The 21,209-nt window shown below is 45.4% G+C and overlaps 1 protein-coding gene across 2 annotated transcripts in view; it reads right to left on the reverse strand.

Moving 5' to 3' along the window:
- PRKCB (protein kinase C beta) overlaps positions 1–17,043 on the reverse strand; it is a 313,522-nt gene extending 296,479 nt beyond the window's left edge. For both annotated transcript variants that reach the window (XM_054580891.1, XM_054580890.1), the window contains exons 1-2: positions 16,696–17,043; positions 15,719–15,750 (exon numbers count right to left, since the gene is read on the reverse strand). In XM_054580891.1, the coding sequence (XP_054436866.1) occupies positions 15,719–15,750; positions 16,696–16,868 (205 nt within the window). In that variant the 5' untranslated portion in view covers positions 16,869–17,043. The remainder of the gene's footprint in view (positions 1–15,718; positions 15,751–16,695) is intronic.
- Between the last annotated feature and the right edge of the window lie 4,166 nt (positions 17,044–21,209).

The following is a 21,209-nucleotide window of genomic DNA, read 5'->3' on the forward strand; positions in this document are numbered from 1 at the left end:
TACATGAGGGGTAGCCACAAATGCTATGTGGGCCACACTGTGCTATTTCTTTTATATTACCCTCCTCTGAGTGGATTTTGAAAATGATACATAGGATGTAAGCCACACCTTGATATACCACCTTCGTGCCCTATGCAAAGGCCAATCACGCCTCCTGGCAGAGTACTTGAACCACAAGCTTCACAATCAGATGGCCTGGGTTTGTCTCCCTCTTCAAATACTTCTTAGCTTCAGGACCTAGGACCAGTTCCTTAACATCCCTGACACTTAGTTTCTTCATGGAATTAAAATGAGACTTTCCTCCTAGGGGTGCTACAGACATTAAATGAAATCATGTGTAAAGTACTCAGCTTGGTGCCTCAATAAACTAGCACAGCCCTTGGGAGAAGTATGACTGTGCCACAGACACATCTGCTGTATGTGACCCCTTTCTCCCAAGGGTTGCAAGGATTTTCATAGTTCTCACCCTGTCCTCCCAGCCCAGGAGATCAAAGAAATCAGCTGACTGGGGTCACACGACACTGAAAGACTTGAGACCAGAAGCCACTTTTTGAATTCCTTATTCAGGGTTATGGATAAAAATCTACAGATATGCAAACTCCCTCACTAAATTAAAACAATTTAATGGAAATATTTTCTCCTACTAAGAATTTCCAGTCAGTCAAATTGTCCAGTTTCTCCCACTGCTGTGGCAAGCATGCTCTCCTGTCCCCAGATGGCACTGTGCACCCCACAGCCCACCTGGCTGCTGTCCTGCCTCCCTTTGCCAGGGCGCCCCCACCATAGTGCTCTACCTCCCAAGCCCTTCAGAGTCTGATTCAGTTGGACCTGAATTCAGTTGAGCCTCTGCAAGTCTCGAGCAAATGCTTTATCCTCGCTAAGCCTATTTCCTTTTCAGTGAATGAGAATAATAATAACAGAAAGTCTTAGTGGAGGGAGAAGGTCAAGGACCTGAAGTCTGGAAAATGCCCAGCTCGCTGCAAGCCCCAAATATTAGCTGCCTTTGTCATCGTTGTCACAATTATCATCATCGTCATCATCACCATCCATCCACATCATCAGTTCCATAGATCTACATGCCTTTTATACAATACTGACCTCAGGTCTGTACTTGAATCCTACCTCTATCTGTTCTTGAGTCCTACCTCTGTGTAACTTCAGAAAAATGTCCTAACTCTTTGTGCCTCATTTTCCCAGCATTAAATGGAAACACTAATAGTAGCAACATCGCAGGTGGGGATCCAGTTAATGCATGTAAAGCACTTAGGAGAATGCCAGGCACATACTAAAAACTCGATCAAGCTCAGCACATCAGAGTCAGCAACATTTAGAAGCCTTCTCTGAAGATGTCCAAGAAATAAAAAATTCCCTGATCTCCCAGTTCATAAAGATCCTCTCAGGGACTAGAGAAGAACATACATATACACTCAAGCAGGGATACATGTAGCTCTGATTTCATTTGTTTTCTTGAACCTGACTTTTTTGTCCCATCGGAAGATCCTTGGATACACTGTGGGCCTTGGGCTCCAAATCAGAGAAGGCCAAAAGAAACACAATGAGGTCAGTTGTCATTTGGGCCCCCATCTGTTGTGGAAACCAGAGAATATAAACATACCCCCATCTATTAGGGAAACCAGAGAATATAAACATACACAGTCACTGCCCTTGGAAGTCCCAGAAGGAGGCTGCCCTCAACAGAGTGCAACTATAGGGACAAGACCCCCCCACTCCGCCCCGCACTGTTCCCACCTCTCCCGGTGGCTCTGTGCAGCCCCTGAACACCTCTTCTTCCTCCCTCCCTCTGTGTTGATTCTGTTCATAAAATACTTCTTTCTCAGCCCACATTATCCCCTAGGATAACCAGCTCATCTCTCCTGGCACTCAATGCAGCACTCGACACTTCACCCAAGTGACAGGTTAATCCACCAAAGCCAACAATTCCATTTAAACACTCTTATCCCACACTTAGAATTCTATTTGGAAAAAATAACTTTCATTTGTGTTCTGGTAAAGCTCAAAGAGTATAAGCAAAACAACCTTGGGATGTTGTGATGGAGTGAGAATAAAACAACTAACTATAAGGAATTCAAAACAATGCATTTATATCATTTCTAAAAAATAAATGAAGCCTCAACAGTCCACAGGCCAATTTCATGAGCCTCCAGTGCCTCTTGTCCATACTTTCCACAATGATTTTCAAACTGTACTGACCATTACCCACAGTGAAAAACACATTTTACATGTGACCCAGTTCACACATACCTAGGCATACGTACATGAAATAAAGTTTTATGCAACAATACCTACACTTTGTGAGTCTGATGCATTCCTGTATCTTCCATTCTGTCTTTTCATGGTGGTCATCACCTACTAAGTTGATTTTATGACCCTCTAATGAATGATGATCCACAATTTAAAAAAACACATTTAGAGGAATTCAAGAAAATCCATCCCAGAGAGGAACTGCAATATATTTTAAGGATTAAGGGCAATAAAGGAATTAAAGCCATGGAGTCCAGGTTTAGAATACAGGTTGGAATCTACCCTGACTCAGAAGAGTATGATCTAAGGGAAGTAAGGTAGTATGATCTCCCTCCTGGTAGCTGGAGGATCTTAGGAAACCCATTCCAATGTCCTCAGGCCTACTTGGATCAAGGCTCCCTGTGAATGGTTTTCTAGTTCTGGCAAGATACAGCCTATGAATATAGATGGCATCTAAATCCGCTCTGTGAAGGGACCAATGAAGCTCCACAGGCTTACTGATGGTCAAGGAGGCAAAGTTTGGAATGTATCTTTAAGAGCGACCTGGAGGCACACAATGGACCCCATGGTGCATCCCCCAAGACCCTCCTCACACCTGCAGGGCCAGGACATTCACCCTCAGCATCTAGGAGAGTTGAAACCCAACATCTCACAGCTGCGTCGTTGCTGGGAGCCCTCCCTTAAAGAAGGAAGCTGCCTTACCCAAGGTAATGCGACCTTCTCAAGAGCAGCCCACTTGGTGTAGGTCCCCACTGTTCCAGTTCCAAAGGCCACGACAGACCCAGACACGGGATTGGCTGTGGCCTCTATTACAACTAGTGCACCACAATTCAACCTCTCCCTTTCCCTGCTAACCTCAATCCCGTGTAGGTGTTCTCAAGAGCTGCTCTCCCAATAAACCACCTGTGTACAAATCTTCATCTTTTAAAGACTAAGCAGCAATGACACTGGTCAGAAAAATGGGCAGAGAACTAAGTGAGAATGGTGCCTTTAGGATATTTTTCAAGGACAGTTTTAAGAAATTTTTTTCTCAGAACTAACATTTAATGATCAATCACATGCTCTTTCTCTGCCCCACCTCATTCGGTCCACATGGCACCCAAGGAGGTAGGTTCTGTGTTATTACCTTCATCTCAGAAAGGAAGAAACTGAAGATTAAAGAAGTTAAGAAAGGTACCCAAGACCTCGCACGTGATCAATGTAGATTAGTTTTGAACTCATGCCCTTGACCTCATCCCACTCCACCTCAGCTCTGTGATCATACATTTGCCACAGTGGATTACCCAGATTCACCCACATATCTGTCTCTTCCTCGGATGCCTCCCTCCTCAAGGGCAGAAGCCTTGTGTTCTGAACCTTAGCTCTTAGTAGAATTCCAAGTGCATGATATTAATGCACTTATTTAACCCAATGATATTAATGGCAGTAATGCTTGTTGTGTTCAGTAGCAGACGTGGAAGTGTCGGTGGCAGTGTTTGGAGGCAGTAGTTATAGTGCTCAGTAGCAGAGGTGGGAGTGTTCAGTTGCAGAAGTGGGAGTGTTCAGTGGCAATGGTGGAAGTTTCATGTGAACTAAACCCCTCACTGTGCCCTTTATACAGCATCTCAATTTATCCTGCCACTTCCCTATGAGATAGCTCTTCTGATTAGGCTTAATCAGTGAGCATTGACTTGGAAGCTGCCATAGATTCACATGCAGTTCCACAGTGGCACACTTTACCTTAGCATGTTTTAAAGAGCTGGGCAGTCATGAGGGCCTCGCTAAAACTGGCCTGGTAAGTTCCAAAATGCCACACGTAATGTGCACTTCTCCCATCCCCAGAGAAGAATGTGTTCCCCTTTGTTTCTTCCTTGTTTCTGAGAAGGCCTGTGGTCTGTTCTCACTAATAGAACATGGCAGAAGAAACGCTGCGCAAGTCCTAAGACCCAGCTGCAAGGGGCTCTACAGCCTCTGCTCATGCACTGGGGAATACATCCACCACCATGAGGCCAAGCTCGGGCGAGCCTGCTACAAGGTGAGCTGCCACCTGGAGAAAGGCCCCAGTTGTCCCAAGCACCCCCTCTAAGGCTCCAGATATGTGAGCCTGGCCAAGAACAGCCAATCCCTGCCTAGACCAGAAGGACCACTGCTGAGCCCATCCCAAATTACTGACCCAAAAAATACTGGGGCTAAATAAAATAGTGGTTATTTTAAGCCACTAAGGTTCGAGGTGGTTTGTTATACAATAGATAACTGGGTTGTTAAGTGTCCAGTCAAATACCCAAAAGTAGAACCACCAAAGGATTCTTCTATCAGAGATGGCAAATAAGCAACAGGAAAGAACTAACTGGGTGATGCTATCCCTCACTCAAAAAGAAGTGTTTACAGTGTGCACCAGCAACCAGAAGAGATGAGAATTCTGACTGGTTGGAAACTGGAAATTCTGACAAGAACCAGATTGTTCTCATAGCAAAAGCAAGAAGAGAGCCTCTTTATTTCTTTCTTAGTAACACAAACAGACCATCCCCTCCTTGAAACATACCCTCATATGTTTGATAAGATAAAGGGGTCTAGAGTTTCACACCTCAGTTCTACTGAAATCAAGTGAAAGATAAAATTGAATACACTACCCCAAAGGAAGTAAAAGAAAACCATGGCTTTGGGGACTGGAGCAAGGCTCACTGGGCTCACTAATAACTGTTTTCTTTTCCTCCTGGACACAGGGCTGGTAGCCATGTCCCAGGACCTCTCGCAGTTGACATGGCTCTGTGCCTTAGTTGTGGCCAAAGAATGTGAGCTGAATATACATCCCTCCAGGCTGTAGTGGTTGTGGGATGAGTGTGCTTCTTCATCTTCCCTTCCCCCTGCCCCCAGCAGCCTGATGGAAAAGAACCTGGATAGCTGTGCGGACGACTGACCTGACCAGGGTCACTGGCAGGGGTCTGTACTGTGAGGGAAAAATAAATCCCTTTCTGCCAAGTCAGAGTTGTCAGGACTTACCTGTTACAACAGCTCTCACAGATTCTTCCTAATACCTTAGCTAATACAGAACTTTTAAAATGCAAGCCCTAATCATAGCTTATGAATGAAAGTTTTCCAGGTATTAACAGAGTTTAATTATTGGGTGGAGAAACTGTCACAATGTCCTGGCTTTCTTTTTCCACAGTTCGCAATGGATGGGCAAAACTAGAATGGGATGCAGATGTCCCCCAAGAAGGCACATGGCACTGTCCCTCAATGGGTGACTCCAGACAGATTTCACTTCTGTGTGCAAAATGAAAATCCCAACTGACATTCCTCAGATTCAGCCTTAGTGATTTAAAACTCTGTACTTTTTAAATATTTTCAGTAAAATATAATATACATAACAGAAATATGGGCACAAGCATAGAGCTCAATGAACTTTTATAATCTGAACACACCATGGAACCAGCACCCAGATCAAGAAACAGAACATGGCCGCCACCCAAGGAGCCCCTCTTAGTCCCCACCAATGCCCCCTTCCCCAAGGGTTATCACCGTCCTAACACTATTGCCTATATGACTTTCACCAGTTTCTGAACTTCAAGTTCATGCAATCACACACAATGTACTTTTTTGTGTCTGCCATTTTTAGCACACACTGTTTGGGAGAGTCATCTATGTTGTGTACCTTGTTGATTTTCATTGCTGTGCACCCACTTCTCCACCACTGATGGGTGTTTAGGTAGCTTCCAGTTTATATCATGCTAAACAAAATTCTTTTCACTCTGGTCTACCAGTGTCCATGATGAATGAAGGCAGGGACTTCAGGGGAGAAACTGTTGATCTTCACGGAGAAACTGGACAGGGACTGAGGTTCTGTCCAAGTTAAGATGGCAGTGTTCACGTCCTTCTAAAAATCACTTCCCAACAGACTCTCATGAGGGCAAATATTTTTGATTCAAACAAAAAATGATCAGAACTTGTAAACTAGAAGTGATACACTTTTTATAAAAATCACAGATAAAGCTATACAAAACTAATACCAAAACCCAAATCAAATGACTCCCCCTGTTGAGTCATTTCTCCCCTATACTTTCACTGACGTATAACTATTCACACATAGTACATACTATGAACCAAGTATGGAGCTAGGTACTCCAGAAACAATGGGAAATTAGAAAGATGTGGTCCCCACTCTCATGAAACTTACACTTTGGTGGAGAAGACAGATACTAAACACTCAAATAATTATACGATTAGAAAATATAAAAATAACAAGCGGTTATGAGATTGTTCAAAGGGGGAACCTGATTTGGAAGATCACGGAAGGCATCTTTGAAAAAGGATCACTTGAGTTAAGTTCTGAAGGGTAGGCAGGAGGTGAACAAGGGAGGGAGGAGTGATTCAAGCTGAAGACAGAACATGTGCAGCGCCCTGTGGTGGGCAGAGGTGCGTCATGATTGAAGAAGACCAGTTGGTCTTCAAGTAGAAGATGAAAAGTGAGTGGAAGGGTGGTACAAGGAAAGGCCCAGATCAGGCAAAGACCTGTAACTCGTGTTAAGGATTCTGGACTTAAACCTAGGAAGAACAGAAAGCTGGCCACCTGGATATCTACCAGAAAACAGGAGGTCCCTCACCACTCCATGTGCTAATCCTGCTCCTCTAAGTGCAATCTTTAACCCAGATAGAACTATCAACACCACCAACCATACATTTTGCCACACACAAAATAACCCAGTTAACTATCAAAATCCACATTTGCCAAAACTATAAAAATGATCCCCATCATTAGGGAGAGAATGAAGACCTCCAATTAGAGGGCTATCCTACCATCACAAGACAAGAGGTGTCCTGCCAACCTCATTCTCCACCTTTACCCACACTGCTTGCCAGCTTCTTCTTCAACCCAAGAGAACCCATAAACATTGCATCCAAAAGATGAAGAATTTAAAATTTTAAATTTAAAAGATGAAATGGTCAGAAATCTATTTAAAGTTGAAATGCCATCAATGTATTTTCAAAATGAGGCAGCAGATGGGGCAGTCACAGATTTCAATTCAGCTTTCTGATGTTTCTCACACATTAAAGCATCAAACGCCAGAAAACAATTGCATGGAAAGCACTGCACTCTCCCCTGTTCAAATCACCTGTCAACCCCCCAGTCAGGCACTCCTCGCTCAGAGCCACGATGAGGTGCACCCAACACTCCTGATCATGACATGTAAGCACACCCATTCTTGCATCATCTCCTTGATACAGAAGCATTCCTCTTGCCTCCTCAACAAGATTATAATCTAGGTAAGCACAAGACTGTGTCCAGCCTTAGGAGTAATGGAAACAGATGCTATTTATCAAGTGTTCCCTCCATGCCGGGTGCCAAGGAAACACTTGACCTGTGCCCTCTAAATGAGATACTTCATTACTGCCATTTATCTCTGAAGACACAAAGCTCAGAGAGTTTAAGTAACATGATTGAGGTCCCATAACAAGAAGCCAAAATTTAAACCAATGCCTTTCTGTCTCCAAAGCAAAAGCCCTTTCCCAGCATTGCAGCACATGCTCAAAATCACGTGCTGGATCCCTGCCAGCAGCAGAGAGGGAGCAAAGGAGGGGAGGATGCTTTCAGAGGAAAAAGAAGTTCTGTGGCCCTCTGTGAAGAGAGATACTCTTACTGTCAGAACCATAAAAAAAACCAGTAACCACCTCCCAAAATTGAACCATCAACAATATGACTGACAGGAAAATCCAATGTCTCTTTAGGATATAAAAATGGCAAGAGCCCCCAGATTCTCTGGTAACACCCCAATGCTTCCAAATGGCCATTTCCGTTTCCCTGACATAACCTCCAACCCCATAAGCTTGGAATTTCAGAATCTAAGTCACTGAAATTATTGTTTTAAAATGCATCTCATCCTCTTCTTTTTCAAACAAAGCCCATATTGCAACAGGACAGTATACAATATATTTTTTCTAAGTTATTTATTAATTGTTGTTCTCCTTCAACTACAATGTAAGTTCCATGAGGGCAGGGACTCTGTCTTGCTCATAGGCACTCAATAAATATTCACTGAATAAATGAAGAGATGACAGATGGCTACATGGATAGGGAAATGAATAAACGAATGGATGATGGGTGGATGACAGACAGATGGATAACTGGATGAATGGATGGATGTGTGGATGGATGGATAATGAATGGATGATGGGTGAGTGAGTGGATACATGGAAAGGTGGATAAAGCAGGATCACATTTCACCAACCCAAAGTCATGGAGTCATGGAGAGACAGTCAGGATTTGAAATCAGATTTGTTTGATTTTTGAGCCTGCACACTCAAGCCCAATTTATACTGCATATCTAGAAGCCCACAGTCTGTCCACTGGGCAGTGGCAAGGTGAAGGAACAAAGAGTCTAGAATTCTTCCCAAGAACATGGTTATTGTTGAGCTAAGTTAATGTCCATCTACTTAGCAAATGCCAAGACTCAACAGGAGGGGATGAGAATCCTTCTGGTCCGGGTCTGAAGTCCCCTTTACTCAGTAGGGTGGCTTTCTGCATGTGGGCTGGGAGAAAAGAAGATACACAGGAGGCACAGACAAGCAGGACAAAGTATAAGTAAAAGGTACCATGAACAACAGCAACAATAACAATAGTAATAAAAAAAGATTGACACTCCTGAATAAAAGCTACCATCTTCTCCAGACCCTGCCAGAGCCTGTAGTTACTGTGTTTTTCAATCCTCTACAACACTGAGCTTCCTCCCAACACAAAACATTTCCAGGAAAGACACAGAATTCTCCTTCCCTATTCACAAGGAGGAATAGCAGCATGAAATTAAGCCCAGAGGTTGAAGAGAACCAGGCTCAACAGTAGGTAAAGGGGAAGTGGGAGAGAGGTTTACAGGTAGAAATTAATATATCTTCATGTTCTCATAATTCCCTGCAGTTCCTTTAAAATAAAAAAAGAACATTTACTAAGGGCCTGTACATGTATTAGATTTTAAAAACATCTTAGCACCAAATTGAGACTTTCTCCTGGGTGAAATCAGAGGGATAGAAAGAGTTGACAAAGAATTTTTGTCTATTTGTGTGTAATTAATGCTGCTTATTACAAAACTTCTTAAAACTGTTTTGCAAATGAGAGAAAATACTGCTTAAGGAAAAGGAATGAACAGTTATAGATATTAAACCTGGATCCAAGGTGAGGAAGGAGTTGAGACACAATGCAACTAATCCTGTGTCTTTCACTGTAATGCTTTGCTCTCCCTTTTTATGGATCCTCAATATATTATCTCAGACTTGACCCCCCACCTCTGAAATGGTCTGATTTTTCTGCTTTAGAGCAGCTACCTCAACTGCAACCCCAGAACAAAAAAGGAAGTCAGCTCATTATCTGAGCTACTAGCTGAAAGGAGATGAAGTTCTTTGTCAAATGGAGAGAGAACCATCTTAAAGTAACCATGTAATTCTACTAAATGTTCATCTTACTTGCAACTATGGCACAGCTAACGAGTTAGGGCTTCTCCTCTAGGTGTTAGAGATAAGCCCTCCTGCGTATCTTTATCCAGGATATGGGTACTTTTAATTCTGGCTCCTTGACAATTCAGACTTTGTCCAGCTACCTCAGAGAATGGGACGTTTGGTTTTTGTTTTCATTCTCAGACCAAAGAATTCCCTGACTCCACCCCAACCATTATATAGGTTAGCATCCCATTATACAGTCCCATAGCACCCTGTACATTTCCTTCAAAGTACTTAACAAGCACGAAATAAATATGGTGCAATGATGTACAGAATGTCATGTCTCCTCCGCATTACATTGTAAACTCCACGACCATAAGGACTGTCTCAATGTCATTCACCATTGTATTCCCACCACCTAAAATAGTACCTGACACACAGAATTTAATGAGGGAGGGAGAGAAGGAAGAAAGGGAGGGAAGGAGGGAAGGAGGGAAGGAGGGAGGAGGGAAAGAAAAGCAGATGTATGTCATAAATATACAAATTGCCTATCAGATATTCAAATAGCCATCACACCTTCAAATACCATATAATAAAATTCATATGCTCTATGAGAAGGCCAACAGTCAATCTATGGAGTCACACAATTTCAATGGAGAGATTAGATGAGTGAGGTCAAATAATCCATATTAGATCAAATGTCAAAATAAGAAACAAAACTTTTAAATACATCAGCTAGAGATAAGCTGTTCAGCTGATCTCCCTACCCACCCAAGAATTTGCTGGACTGCAGAGTCAAAAAAACAGAGAATGATTTTCAAATTGTATTTGGTAATTTAACAACCTGTAACTAAAAAGCATCCAAATAAGAGGCATATTCTCAAAACTGAACATTGATCTATTTACGAATGAGTGTGTATATGCACATGTGCCAGGATTGCAGGGGTAGGGAGAGGAAAGAGACTCCAACAGCAAGAATGTGTACATATTATTCTCAAACCTTCAGTTTATCTTTTGACCCATTACCTTCTCTATATCTTTTCTTCTATTGACTAATACACATCATAAACATGCTGTAGCAGGTTCTGGGCAATACCCAGAGTATTATTAATTCTCAGAAACAACATATATTTTTAAATTAACTTTCAAAAAAACTTATATCAACTAGATTTTCCAAAGTCATAATTTCCATATTTACTTAGAAAGGAAATCTACTGCCCGGTGACAAAGTTTCAGACTTGCCTTGAGTGCTCCACAACTCTAAATTAATTTACCGTTGTTTCTCCAACAAATGGGTCCTCCTTTTCAAGACACAACATTAACCCACCCACAGATTTTTATTTCAGTTGAGTCAGACTTAGGGCCTGAAATCCCACCTCAGGTGGGAAAAACTAAAAAGTCAAAACATCAAATACAAAGTCCAAAGCCTCTGTCTTTTATCCACATAAAACTCCCAGAACACATTCAGAATAAGCCAAAAAGTGAGGCGCAGGCCTCTGCAATCTGCTTCTGGAAGGGAGAGAAGGAGAATTACCGAAGCAAGCTCCAGCAACATGCAACCTGACGTGGTAACTGCACACACACATGCACAAACACGCCCTCTTTATGCTTTGACTGAGAAAATTCAACCTGGCTTGCAGGATACCAGGTAAGTCCATAGGAAAAACAAGACCAAAAATAAAATTAACCTTTGATTCACCTTTAATCGATGTTTTTAAAAAAGTGAATCTTCTAATCCATATGTGTTAACTACAGATGAAAATGAACTTGGATTCTATAGAGCGGATGTTGATGAAATAGCAATGGTTGGGTTCATGCAATACTTGGGGGTTTTTTAAGAATAATTTCTATTAGAAGGCTAACGACATCTTTTCTAGTCCACACACAAAAGGGAAGAGCTGGTTTACTCATTATAATCATCAATGTCTTTCTTCACAGTCATGAAATTAGTGCACTGGGTTTTTCTATAGAGTCCACGGCAAGTTTAGATCTTTCACACAAGGTCAGGCGTGAGAAAAGATACTCTTAACAAGCCTGGCTGTCTGGGTCCAGGCACTGAGCTGTGCACTCCCCGGTGTTACCCAAAGCCTATAAAGAAACATACCTGAGAAGAAAACCCATCTACATACACGAAAGAGACATAGTCATCTAATGAGTTCCAGAACAAACTCTGTCCCACGGTTTCCTGCAGCTAATTAATAATGATCATCTCACTTGGATTCACTGCCATTTAGTGTGAATTTTTCTCTTGCATCACCTCAGTACTCCTCACCATAACCCTGTAAGGTAGGTATTACTAGCCTCATGTTACAGATGAGAAAATTGAGGCCCCTACAGGTGGATGACTTGCCAAGGCCACACAATGAGTAGGTAGCACAACAGATATTCAACACAGTTCGATCTCATTCCAGCCCCACGTTACAAATACCGAATCTTGAATCTCTGTATTTTCTTGCTTCCCTATTTCTCCTGAAGTGACTAAGTGATTGCATTTTTAGTTTGTTTTTTTTTTTATCCTCACCCAAGGACATTTTATTTTTATTGCTTCAAGAGTGAGAGAAAGAAAAAAAGAAACATCTATGTGAGAGGAGCATTGATTGGCTTGCCTTCTCATATGCACCCTGACTGGGGATAGAACCCACAACTTTTCAGACTATGGGGCAACACTCTAACTGAGCCACACCAGCCAGAGCTGAAGTGACTTCCTTTAAAAAAACATTTTTTTCTCCCCCGAAGTGCAAAACTGTATTGGGGTAAGAGTCTAATTCCACCCAAAGGCTCATCTTAATCACAATTAAAGCACAAATGCAGCTTTTAGGCTCCTCTAAAGAATACCCTAGAGAGAACTCTGCTTTGCTCATCTGAGGGGTCCTGCTTCTACTCCAGAAATGAAGCAGGTTCCTAATGAGGATCCTGAGCCCCAGTCCCCTGTCAACAGAGACATCCTTAAACTACCTTTTAAATTAAAAAAACAGAGTGAAAACACAAAGGGAGAAATTACATGGCAATCTGTCCAGAGTTTTGTCCTCTCATGATACAAAAGCAAGAAAATCTGTTCTTAAGCTCCCAAGCATGCTGAAATCCATAACTTCCCATGGTTTATGGACTTGGCGTCCATCTTCTCACCCCATCCCAGCATCCCCAGTTTCCATGGCAGCACAATGGAGCACAGAGGCTTAGTAGTTTCCTTGCCTTATGATCATCCTACACACCTCCCAGCCAAGAATGACAGAGAGTGTATCCTCTCTCCCCTTCTACTTTCAAAATGGAACACCCCACTCACACACACACCCTTGTTTTTAGCAAGGAACACGGCTACTTACTCCTCTGCAGCACAGCATGGGTGTGTCATTAACTTCTAGCTAAAAGCGTCGAGGCCAAAGTATCTTATGGCAACTTCTATAGTGACAGCGCCTTTCTTTAACCTTTCCTTCCAGCTGACTGAAATTGGATGTGATGACTGAATAGTCTAGCATCCTTCTTGTTCCATATGATCATTGTCACTCCTGGGATGGCGGAGCAGAAAACTGACATGAACCTAAGGCCCTGGGCTCTGGACTCTGGACTTCAAGGTGAGAATAAAATTTTATGTATTTTCTATAAATTGTTGATCCCATTTTAATTAGATGGACTTTAAGAGGAAATATGTGGTACCAAAAATACCCAGGTAAGGAACTCCTCTATGATTTGCAAATTAGTCCCAGGTAACTCTAAGCGTATCAGAGAATAATCTTTCTCCTTCCTGGATGTCCCCATCCTAAGCATCTCAATTTCAGGGGCTGCCAATTGGCCCCATCCCCTCTCTGGCTTCTTCTGTCTCCAGCCTAAATGGAATACACTGCCAAAAGAGTGACACGGGGTGACCAGATGCTCACACCTGCATTCTGATGCTCACCTGGCAGCTGATTCCATAACAAAGCAACCCCTGCAGAGGCAGTCTTCTCTCACACCAGCTGCCCCACCATTGGGGTCAGTTGGGGACAACCATAAGAGCTGACATTTTCTGAGTGCTTACTATGTCTAAGCTCTGCTCCAAGCATCTTACATACTGCAACCACTTTGAGCCACTCAGCAACTTTTTAAGGCAGATACTGTTATTGGACTCATTTTATAGATGAAGAACCCCGGGTACAAAGAGGCTAAACAACATGGCTGGGATTCAAACTCACAGGGACCTGCCTGACAGCCTATGAAACAGGCCCATTACCCTATGCCGCTTTTCAGGGAGAGGAGAAAAAGAAAGGCAATGAAACTAAAAAACAGGCACTCCTATTCGAAAGGAGCCACATTTCATTCGAAATCTTAATTCTGCTTCACTCTCACCACACCAGAAACTTCCTACCATGTTATCCTGCTTCAGATGTGTCATCACCTACACATTCTAAAGTGACCTTTCCAACAATTAATAACTGCAGAGCAGGTAGGACAGGGTAGCAGCAGTAAAAATGACCTCAGCATGAGATAAAGACAGAAACTGACTCATGGAAATGAACAGTAACCTCAAAGATCTTCTACGCATTCTAGCACCAAGACACCATGGGTATTTTGCTTGAAGGGTCAGAGTTTTAGAAAACAGCCCACTGTTTGCACTAGTACCTCAGTTGTTGGGATTTGGGAAGTCCTCCAGTGCAGTGCATGAAACTGGGGGTTGCAATCTTGTCAGAGAGGCTTGGTGGGTGTACAAGAGTCAAGGGCTGAGCTGGCTATGCCCCAGGCTTCAGGTAAGAGGACACAGGGGTCTCAGAAGACAGCATTCTGTGCAACTGACAATGCTACTCACCTTACTTTTTCCTGGAAGGTAGAGGTGCTACAACCAAACTGCCAATCAGGGCTAAGTCGCATCTCTGGCTCTTTAACACTTAAATGCTTTCCTCTCCTGATGTAAACCCAGTTCACCAGGGTGGTTAATGTGCCCCAAATACACACCTCAGAAATGTGACATTCCTCACCAAACTCAACCACATCTAGCCTAAAATTTGGGGGTTGGGAGGAGTCCTTCCAGACCAGAAGTTACCAACTCAAATGCCTGCAGAGGCCAGCAATGAATTGAAGCCTGCATGGTTGGGACTGACAAAGTGGTGAGTATGCAACCCTCTGTACAAACAGCCACTCTCAGGTCCAAATGATTGTTCTCACAAGAAAGTAGGGCCAATTCTCAGCACACTTGAAGGTGGAAATTCACACATGTATGTGAAATCTCCCAGTTCTAAAATTTTCATATTAAATTCAAAAAAGTTTGGGGGGTCAGGGGGGTATAATGGGGCTAAATAGGAATGAAAAATACAATAATAATTTTTAAATAAAAAAATAAATTCAAAAAAATGTTTGACACCCTAAGGGCTCAACACAGCAACAGGTGATTTGGCCCTGGAGAGTAAATTTGCAGCCAGAGACCACTGAGGCCACCCTGTACAGGATTAAAAAACACTGCCAGGTGGGGCCTTCCTGGCTTGGGTCAAGGATCTCAAACCAGATGCAAGGCCCCACTTGGAGCCCTTCCATATCTGGCCAGAAGATAGAAAGGACAATTTAAACCAAGGTCTGAGAGGCATCCCATCCCGAACCACCTCTTTCAGGAGGCTCAGAGGACAACCACCATCACCATTCTACGGGACTGCGCCATCTGCAGAAGTGGCAGCCACCTGCGGAGGCCTCTGTGAGGCAGGAAAAGAGACAGAACCTCACTCTGTCAGATGAGGAAGGGCAAGTGGGCCGCAATTAGGGAGGAGGAGTCCTCGGGAAGCAGGACTGACCAGGCAGGGTAGGTTCAAGAGACTCGTTTTAAAACTTCTGGTGCTGGGAATGAAGAAGGGGTAGAGGGTATTCACTCCTTGGCAGGTGAAGCCTCCCGGCTCCACCGGCCTTCCCTGGATGGAACATCACCTGCCTCATATAAATATATCCCTTAAAAGGACCCTTCTGTAGTGATGAATCCTGGCTTGGGAAGTCACTCTGACAGAGGTGATTCCTTCACTCTGCCTAATTCAGTCACTTCTAGAAAGTTCTTTTCACCACCTCTTCCCAAAAAAAGAATCCCCAAAGCCCCACAACCTACCTTGGCACTGGAATCCTTGCTTCCCGAAGCCCCTGCAAAGGCAGAAGGAGGCAAATCAGGCAGCTGGAAGGGCCCAGGCACCAAGGTCACCCCCCTTTCCTACGCCCCTCTACCCCAGGTGCAACCTCCCAGCCACAGACCGGTGCCCAAGAGTCTTCCGCCTTTGAAGGCGAGAGGCGGGGGAGGCGGAGTGGGGGGGGGTGGGGGACTCGGTGGTATCCCCCCACCTCCCCTCACAAGGCAGGAGACAGGCGGCTGCGACCACCAGGTGGCGTTTCGGTGGTGGGGCGGGGGAGCGGAGGGTAGGCGGGAGATCTGTTCTCAGAGATGCCCGAGTACCCTCGGGGAAAGAGAAGAGATAAAGGCGCAAGGAGCCCAAGGATGAGAGTCCCCGCGGCGGTGATGCTTCCGGGGGGCCTAGGAATGGAGAGAGGACTCCCCATGCCTAGAAGAGCAGGGAGAAGAAAAAGGCCGGCAGGGTTGTGAGGGGGGATCTAGGAAGTGGAAAGGGGAACCCAGGCCTTCACGGAGGCGCAACGAGAAATAGCACCGGGCGCAGCCCCGGGAGACCCAGGAACAGAAAAGGATGCCCCGTGCCCGAAGAGAGAGAGAGAGATGATACCCAGGGCTCTGCCTCCAGAAAGGAGGGGTGGAGGTGCGGGCGCCTGCAGCCCGGAAAGAGGTAACGAGACAGGGAACCCAGGGCGAGAGGGCACTCCCGAGGAGGAAGAGACCCCATGGTCTGAGCGGCCCCGGGGCGCTCCGGAGGCAGCTGGGAGAGAGAGGACAGCGGACGCCGGGCGGCCGGCCGTCTGGAGCCTGGGCAGAGGCTGGCCACCTGGAAGTCCGGGCCAGAGGGTAGGAGCGGGACACCAGGGACGCGGGTCGGCTGGGCTGCTTGTCCCTCCCGGGCGCGGAAGGTCCCCACGCGCGGCGCTGCCCTCGGGACCGGCAAGGCGCCCTGCGCGCGCCCTCACCAGATGAAGTCGGTGCAGTGGCTGCAGAAGGTTGGCTGCTTGAAGAAGCGGGCGGTGAATTTGTGGTTCTTCACCTCGTGCACGTTCTTCTGCCGGAGGGCGCCTTTGCGGGCGAAGCGCACGGTGCTCTCCTCGCCCTCGGCCGGCGGCGGCCCCGCAGCCGGGTCAGCCATCTTGCGCGCGGGGCGCGGGAGCCCGCGATGAGTGGCCCGGGGCGTGGGGCCCCGGCTGTAGCCGGGAAGCGCGGGGAAGGCGGCCGCTGCAGTCGCGGGGCCGGGGCGCTTCCCTGCGCCGCTCTGGCTGCCGCGCGCCCGGAGCTGCGGCTGTCACTCGCCCAGCTGCCGCCGCTTGTCCAGATGCGCTCGGCACCGCTGGCCCCAGCTGCGGGGGTGGGAGGCGGAGCCCAGGGCTGACACGCCCCCTCATTTGCATCGCGCGCAGGCCCCGCCCCGCTAGCTGCTTTACATATTGGCACCCAACGGCTGCGGGCGTCTGGGGAAAGCTTTCCCAGACGCAGCTCTGCGGTCATCAGACTCCAGCCTAGCTCCTAACTCATCCTCGGCCCGGGGTGGAATTAAGGAGGTGAGCACCTTGAGTGCTACCAGAGGGGAGAAAGAGCGGAAGGACTAAAGGAGGCTGCGAATGGGGGTGGATGGCGAGGCGCGATGGATTCCATCCCAACCTCTTCAGACCCATTCACCCACCCACCCCCCATCCATCCCATTGGTCATTCTTCATGCGTCTCTCGGAGGGATAGGTTCTCGCTGTCACTCATTTCTGGAAGGCCTGTAGCTCCACCCGCGCACATATGAACTGCAGAGGTAGGGGAGGAGCAATCTTTAGGTTATATATATATATATGTATATATATACATACACACACACACACACACACACACACACACACACATATCTAACTTCATCACAAAGAGAATTTTTGGCTTTGCTTGCCTGGCAAGTTAGAAGAGAACGCCCTACCTTCTGTCCATCCCTTCCACAAAGAGACTCAGTTTCCTCAACAGTAAAATGGGCTAATGGGGAAGAGAGATTTAATAGGTCAGTATTTCCTCAACTTCATTTATTCCTGACCCATCTTCATAAATGCTAGTCATATTTGTGTACTATATGGGGGTGGGGGGGAAGTCCAGCTGGTTTCTCAGTTTGAATAGCAAGAGGTATTTGTACTATTAAATCTCCCCAAATGCTGCCACCTGCCCAGAACAGCTGCACTTGGGCCTTCTTTCATTTGTTAAGAAAGGAGACTGACAAATAACGTTAGAGAGATGTTGAAGGCACGCTAACATCCAACTAGGGCTCTCTCCTGGATGGGAGGATGGAAGGTAAACAAAAGAGTAATAGTTGTCTAGCTGAGTAATGCACTGTGCCTCACACTTGGAAGGCAACGCTGCACTAGACTACTAATTCCTTCCCTAGACCTGGGCTCTGAAAGTAGTCACTGCTCACCTTTGTGTCACCCAGCGCCAAGCTTAGTGCCTGACAACTCCTAAGAGTTCAAAAAGTATTGGTTGAATGAGTAACTGTGTGAACAAATGAGTCAATGGACAGTTGAAGGAGAGCACCCCTTATCACCATTCATGTCCAGTAGGTGTTTAATAATGATAAGCATCAGGAGCTAGATGGATGTCAGATACTTGCAGGTTACAACCTTGTGTAGGTCTGGTAACTCATTATGGCAAGCTGTGATCATTATAGCCCAGAGTTCCAGTGCCAGGAAGATGAGTCCCCATAACTTCTGGCTGCAAAAACCAGCAGGGGTGGAGTCAGTGGAAGAAGTTTCTGGAATCCAAAGCATTTCCTCTTAAATAATCCACATGTGGACTTACTCAGACTCACTCCCTCTGAGCTCCAGCACCAGGGTAGCATCTTGAAAGTCACCAGTGGCATATGGGGAGGAACTGAAGTGTCTGGCATCAAGGAGAGAGCTGGGGGACAGCTTCCTCCCAGACAGAAAGGCAGACAGAGGTCATTGTCACTTTCTAAATGCTCCTCACACAAAGCCACAGGCCCGGCAGGCAGGCTCTGTTCCACCAATACAGGCCCATCCAAGCTGCTAATAGTTGCTTTTCCATTTGAACATCTGATCTTGGCTCATGCTTCACAACTTCCTAAATTCTCTCAACTAAGCAATAGCTGACTTCAGTGACACCCCAGTTCCTGTACCTCTTTCTAAGTGGCCCCAGGCCCAGCACTAGCCTAAGCCAACCTAGATTCACAGCTTGGCTTTGCCTGGGAGCCTACAAGCCCAACACAAGTAGCAGCCATCTCACGTTGTTTTATAGCTCAGGCACGGTGACCCTGGGAAAAACATAGGTGGGGCTGACCTTCGTCTGCACCATCCAGGACCCCAGAGCCTGTGCTCACCCAGTGAACAGCTAAAGACCATGTCAAAGCACCACCATCCTACCCCTACACAACTGATCCTCCACGGAGAGCAGAGGTAGGTGGTGAGTGGTCATAGCCAGCCCTTGCAGCTGACTGGCCTGGGTAAATCCTCCCATTGACCTGTCAATAGTAAACAGAGCTCAACTTCAAGAGGAGGGTGAATTCAGCCCACATGGAGGGAGCAACTCGAGTACCCACGTTGGGGGATAGAAGAGGCAGTGCCACTGGACCCTACTACTACATCTGGCCATGCTATCAATACAGGGAGTCATAGCAGCTCTACCTAACTAGAACAGGAACAGAATCATAAATATGGAAATCATTTGGAAGGTTATCAGCAGGGAGGGAGAAGGCAAAGAATGGAAGAAAAGGTAAAAGGATTAAGAAGCCATAATTGGACTTTGGGCCAAGATGAGGTGTAGGTAGATACACTTTGACTCCTCACACAACCAAAAGAAGGACAATAACAAATTTAAAAATTAAAAATAGCCAGAAGTTCCAGAAAATCAAATTGTATGAAGCCTTACAACCAAGGAGTTAAACAAGAAACATTCATCCAGACCAGGATGAGGGGTGGAGTCAGGCAGCCGGGGTGGAGAAGACACTTGGTAAGGCAGCAGCTGGAGGATCAGGCAGTTGAGGCAGCAGTTGGCAGACTGGGCAGTCCCACATTTGCATGCGGATAAACCAGAGGAAAAGCTGGAGAGTGAGACAGACCATGCAACCCAGCATTCCAGTATGGAAAACTAAAGCCTCAAAATCTCTGACTGTAAAAACCTGTGAGAGATGAGGCAGTGGGAGAAATTCCCAGCCTCACAGGACTGTTCATTGGAGAGGCCCACAGGCTCCTAGAACGTACACAAACCCACCTACCTGGGGAATCAGCACTAAAAGGGCCCAATTGGCTTGTGGGTAGCGGAGAGAGTGACTGAGAGCCTGCCAAGAGCCCAGCAAGTGGCACTGTTCCCTCTCAAGACCCCTCCCCCACATATAGTATCACAACGCAGTGACCTGTGTTGCCCCGCCCTGGCAAATACTTACGGCTCCACCGCTTTCAACGTTAACAGGAGCTCTGAGACAAAGAAATATGTCCCAAATGAAAGAACAGATCAAAGCTCCAAAAATAGAACTAGGTGATGAAGAGATAGCCAACTATCAGATGCAGAGTTCAAAACACTGTTGATAAGGATGCTCACAGAAATGGTTCAGTATGGTCACAAAATGGAAGAAAAAGTGAAGGTTATGCAAAGTGAAAAAAAGAAAAATATACAGGGAACCAACAGTAAATGAAGGAAACCAGAATTCAAATCAACAATTTGGAGCAGAAGGAAGAGAAAAACATTCAACCAGATCAGAATGAAGAAACAAGAATTCAAAAAATTGAGAAGAGGCTTAGGAACCTCTGGGACAACTTTAAACAATCCAACATCTGAATCATAAGGGGTGCCAGAAGGAGAAGAGGAAGAGCAAGTAAATGAAAACTTATTTGAGAAAATAATGATGGAGAAATTCCCCAAACTGGTGAAGGAAATAGACTTCCAGGAGATCCAGGAAGCTCAGAGTCCCAAAGAAGTTGAACCCAGGGAAGCACACAACACACAATTACACTATCCAGTATCAAAGATAAGGGGAGAATCTTAAAAGCAGCAAGAGAAAAGGAAATAGTTACGTACAAAGGAGTTTCCAAGGGACTATCAGCTGATTTCTCAAAAGAAACCTTGCAGGAAAGAAGGGGCTGGAAAGAAGTATTCAAAGTCATGAAAAGCAAGGACATACATCCAAGATTACTCTATCCAGCAAAGCTTTATTTAGAATGGAAGGGCAAATAAAGTGCTTCCCAAATAAGGACAAATTAAAGGAGTTCATCATCACCAAGCCCTTATTATATGAAATGTTAAAGGAACTTATCTAAGAAAAAGAAGATAAATACTAGGAACAGTAAAATGACAACAAACTCACAACTATCAACAACTGAGCCAAAAAAACAAAAACATAAGAAAACTAAGCAAACAACTAGGACAGGAACAGAATCACAGAAATGGAGATCACATGGAGGGTTATAAGCAGCAAGGGGAAGGGGGAAGAATGGAGGAAAAGTTACAGGGGCTAATA

The sequence above is a fragment of the Pteronotus mesoamericanus genome, unplaced genomic scaffold (genome assembly GCF_021234165.1).
Source record: "Pteronotus mesoamericanus isolate MK-2021 breed Mesoamerican mustached bat unplaced genomic scaffold, CSHL_Meso_final contig_64, whole genome shotgun sequence".
Classification (NCBI taxonomy): Eukaryota; Metazoa; Chordata; class Mammalia; order Chiroptera; family Mormoopidae; genus Pteronotus; species Pteronotus mesoamericanus.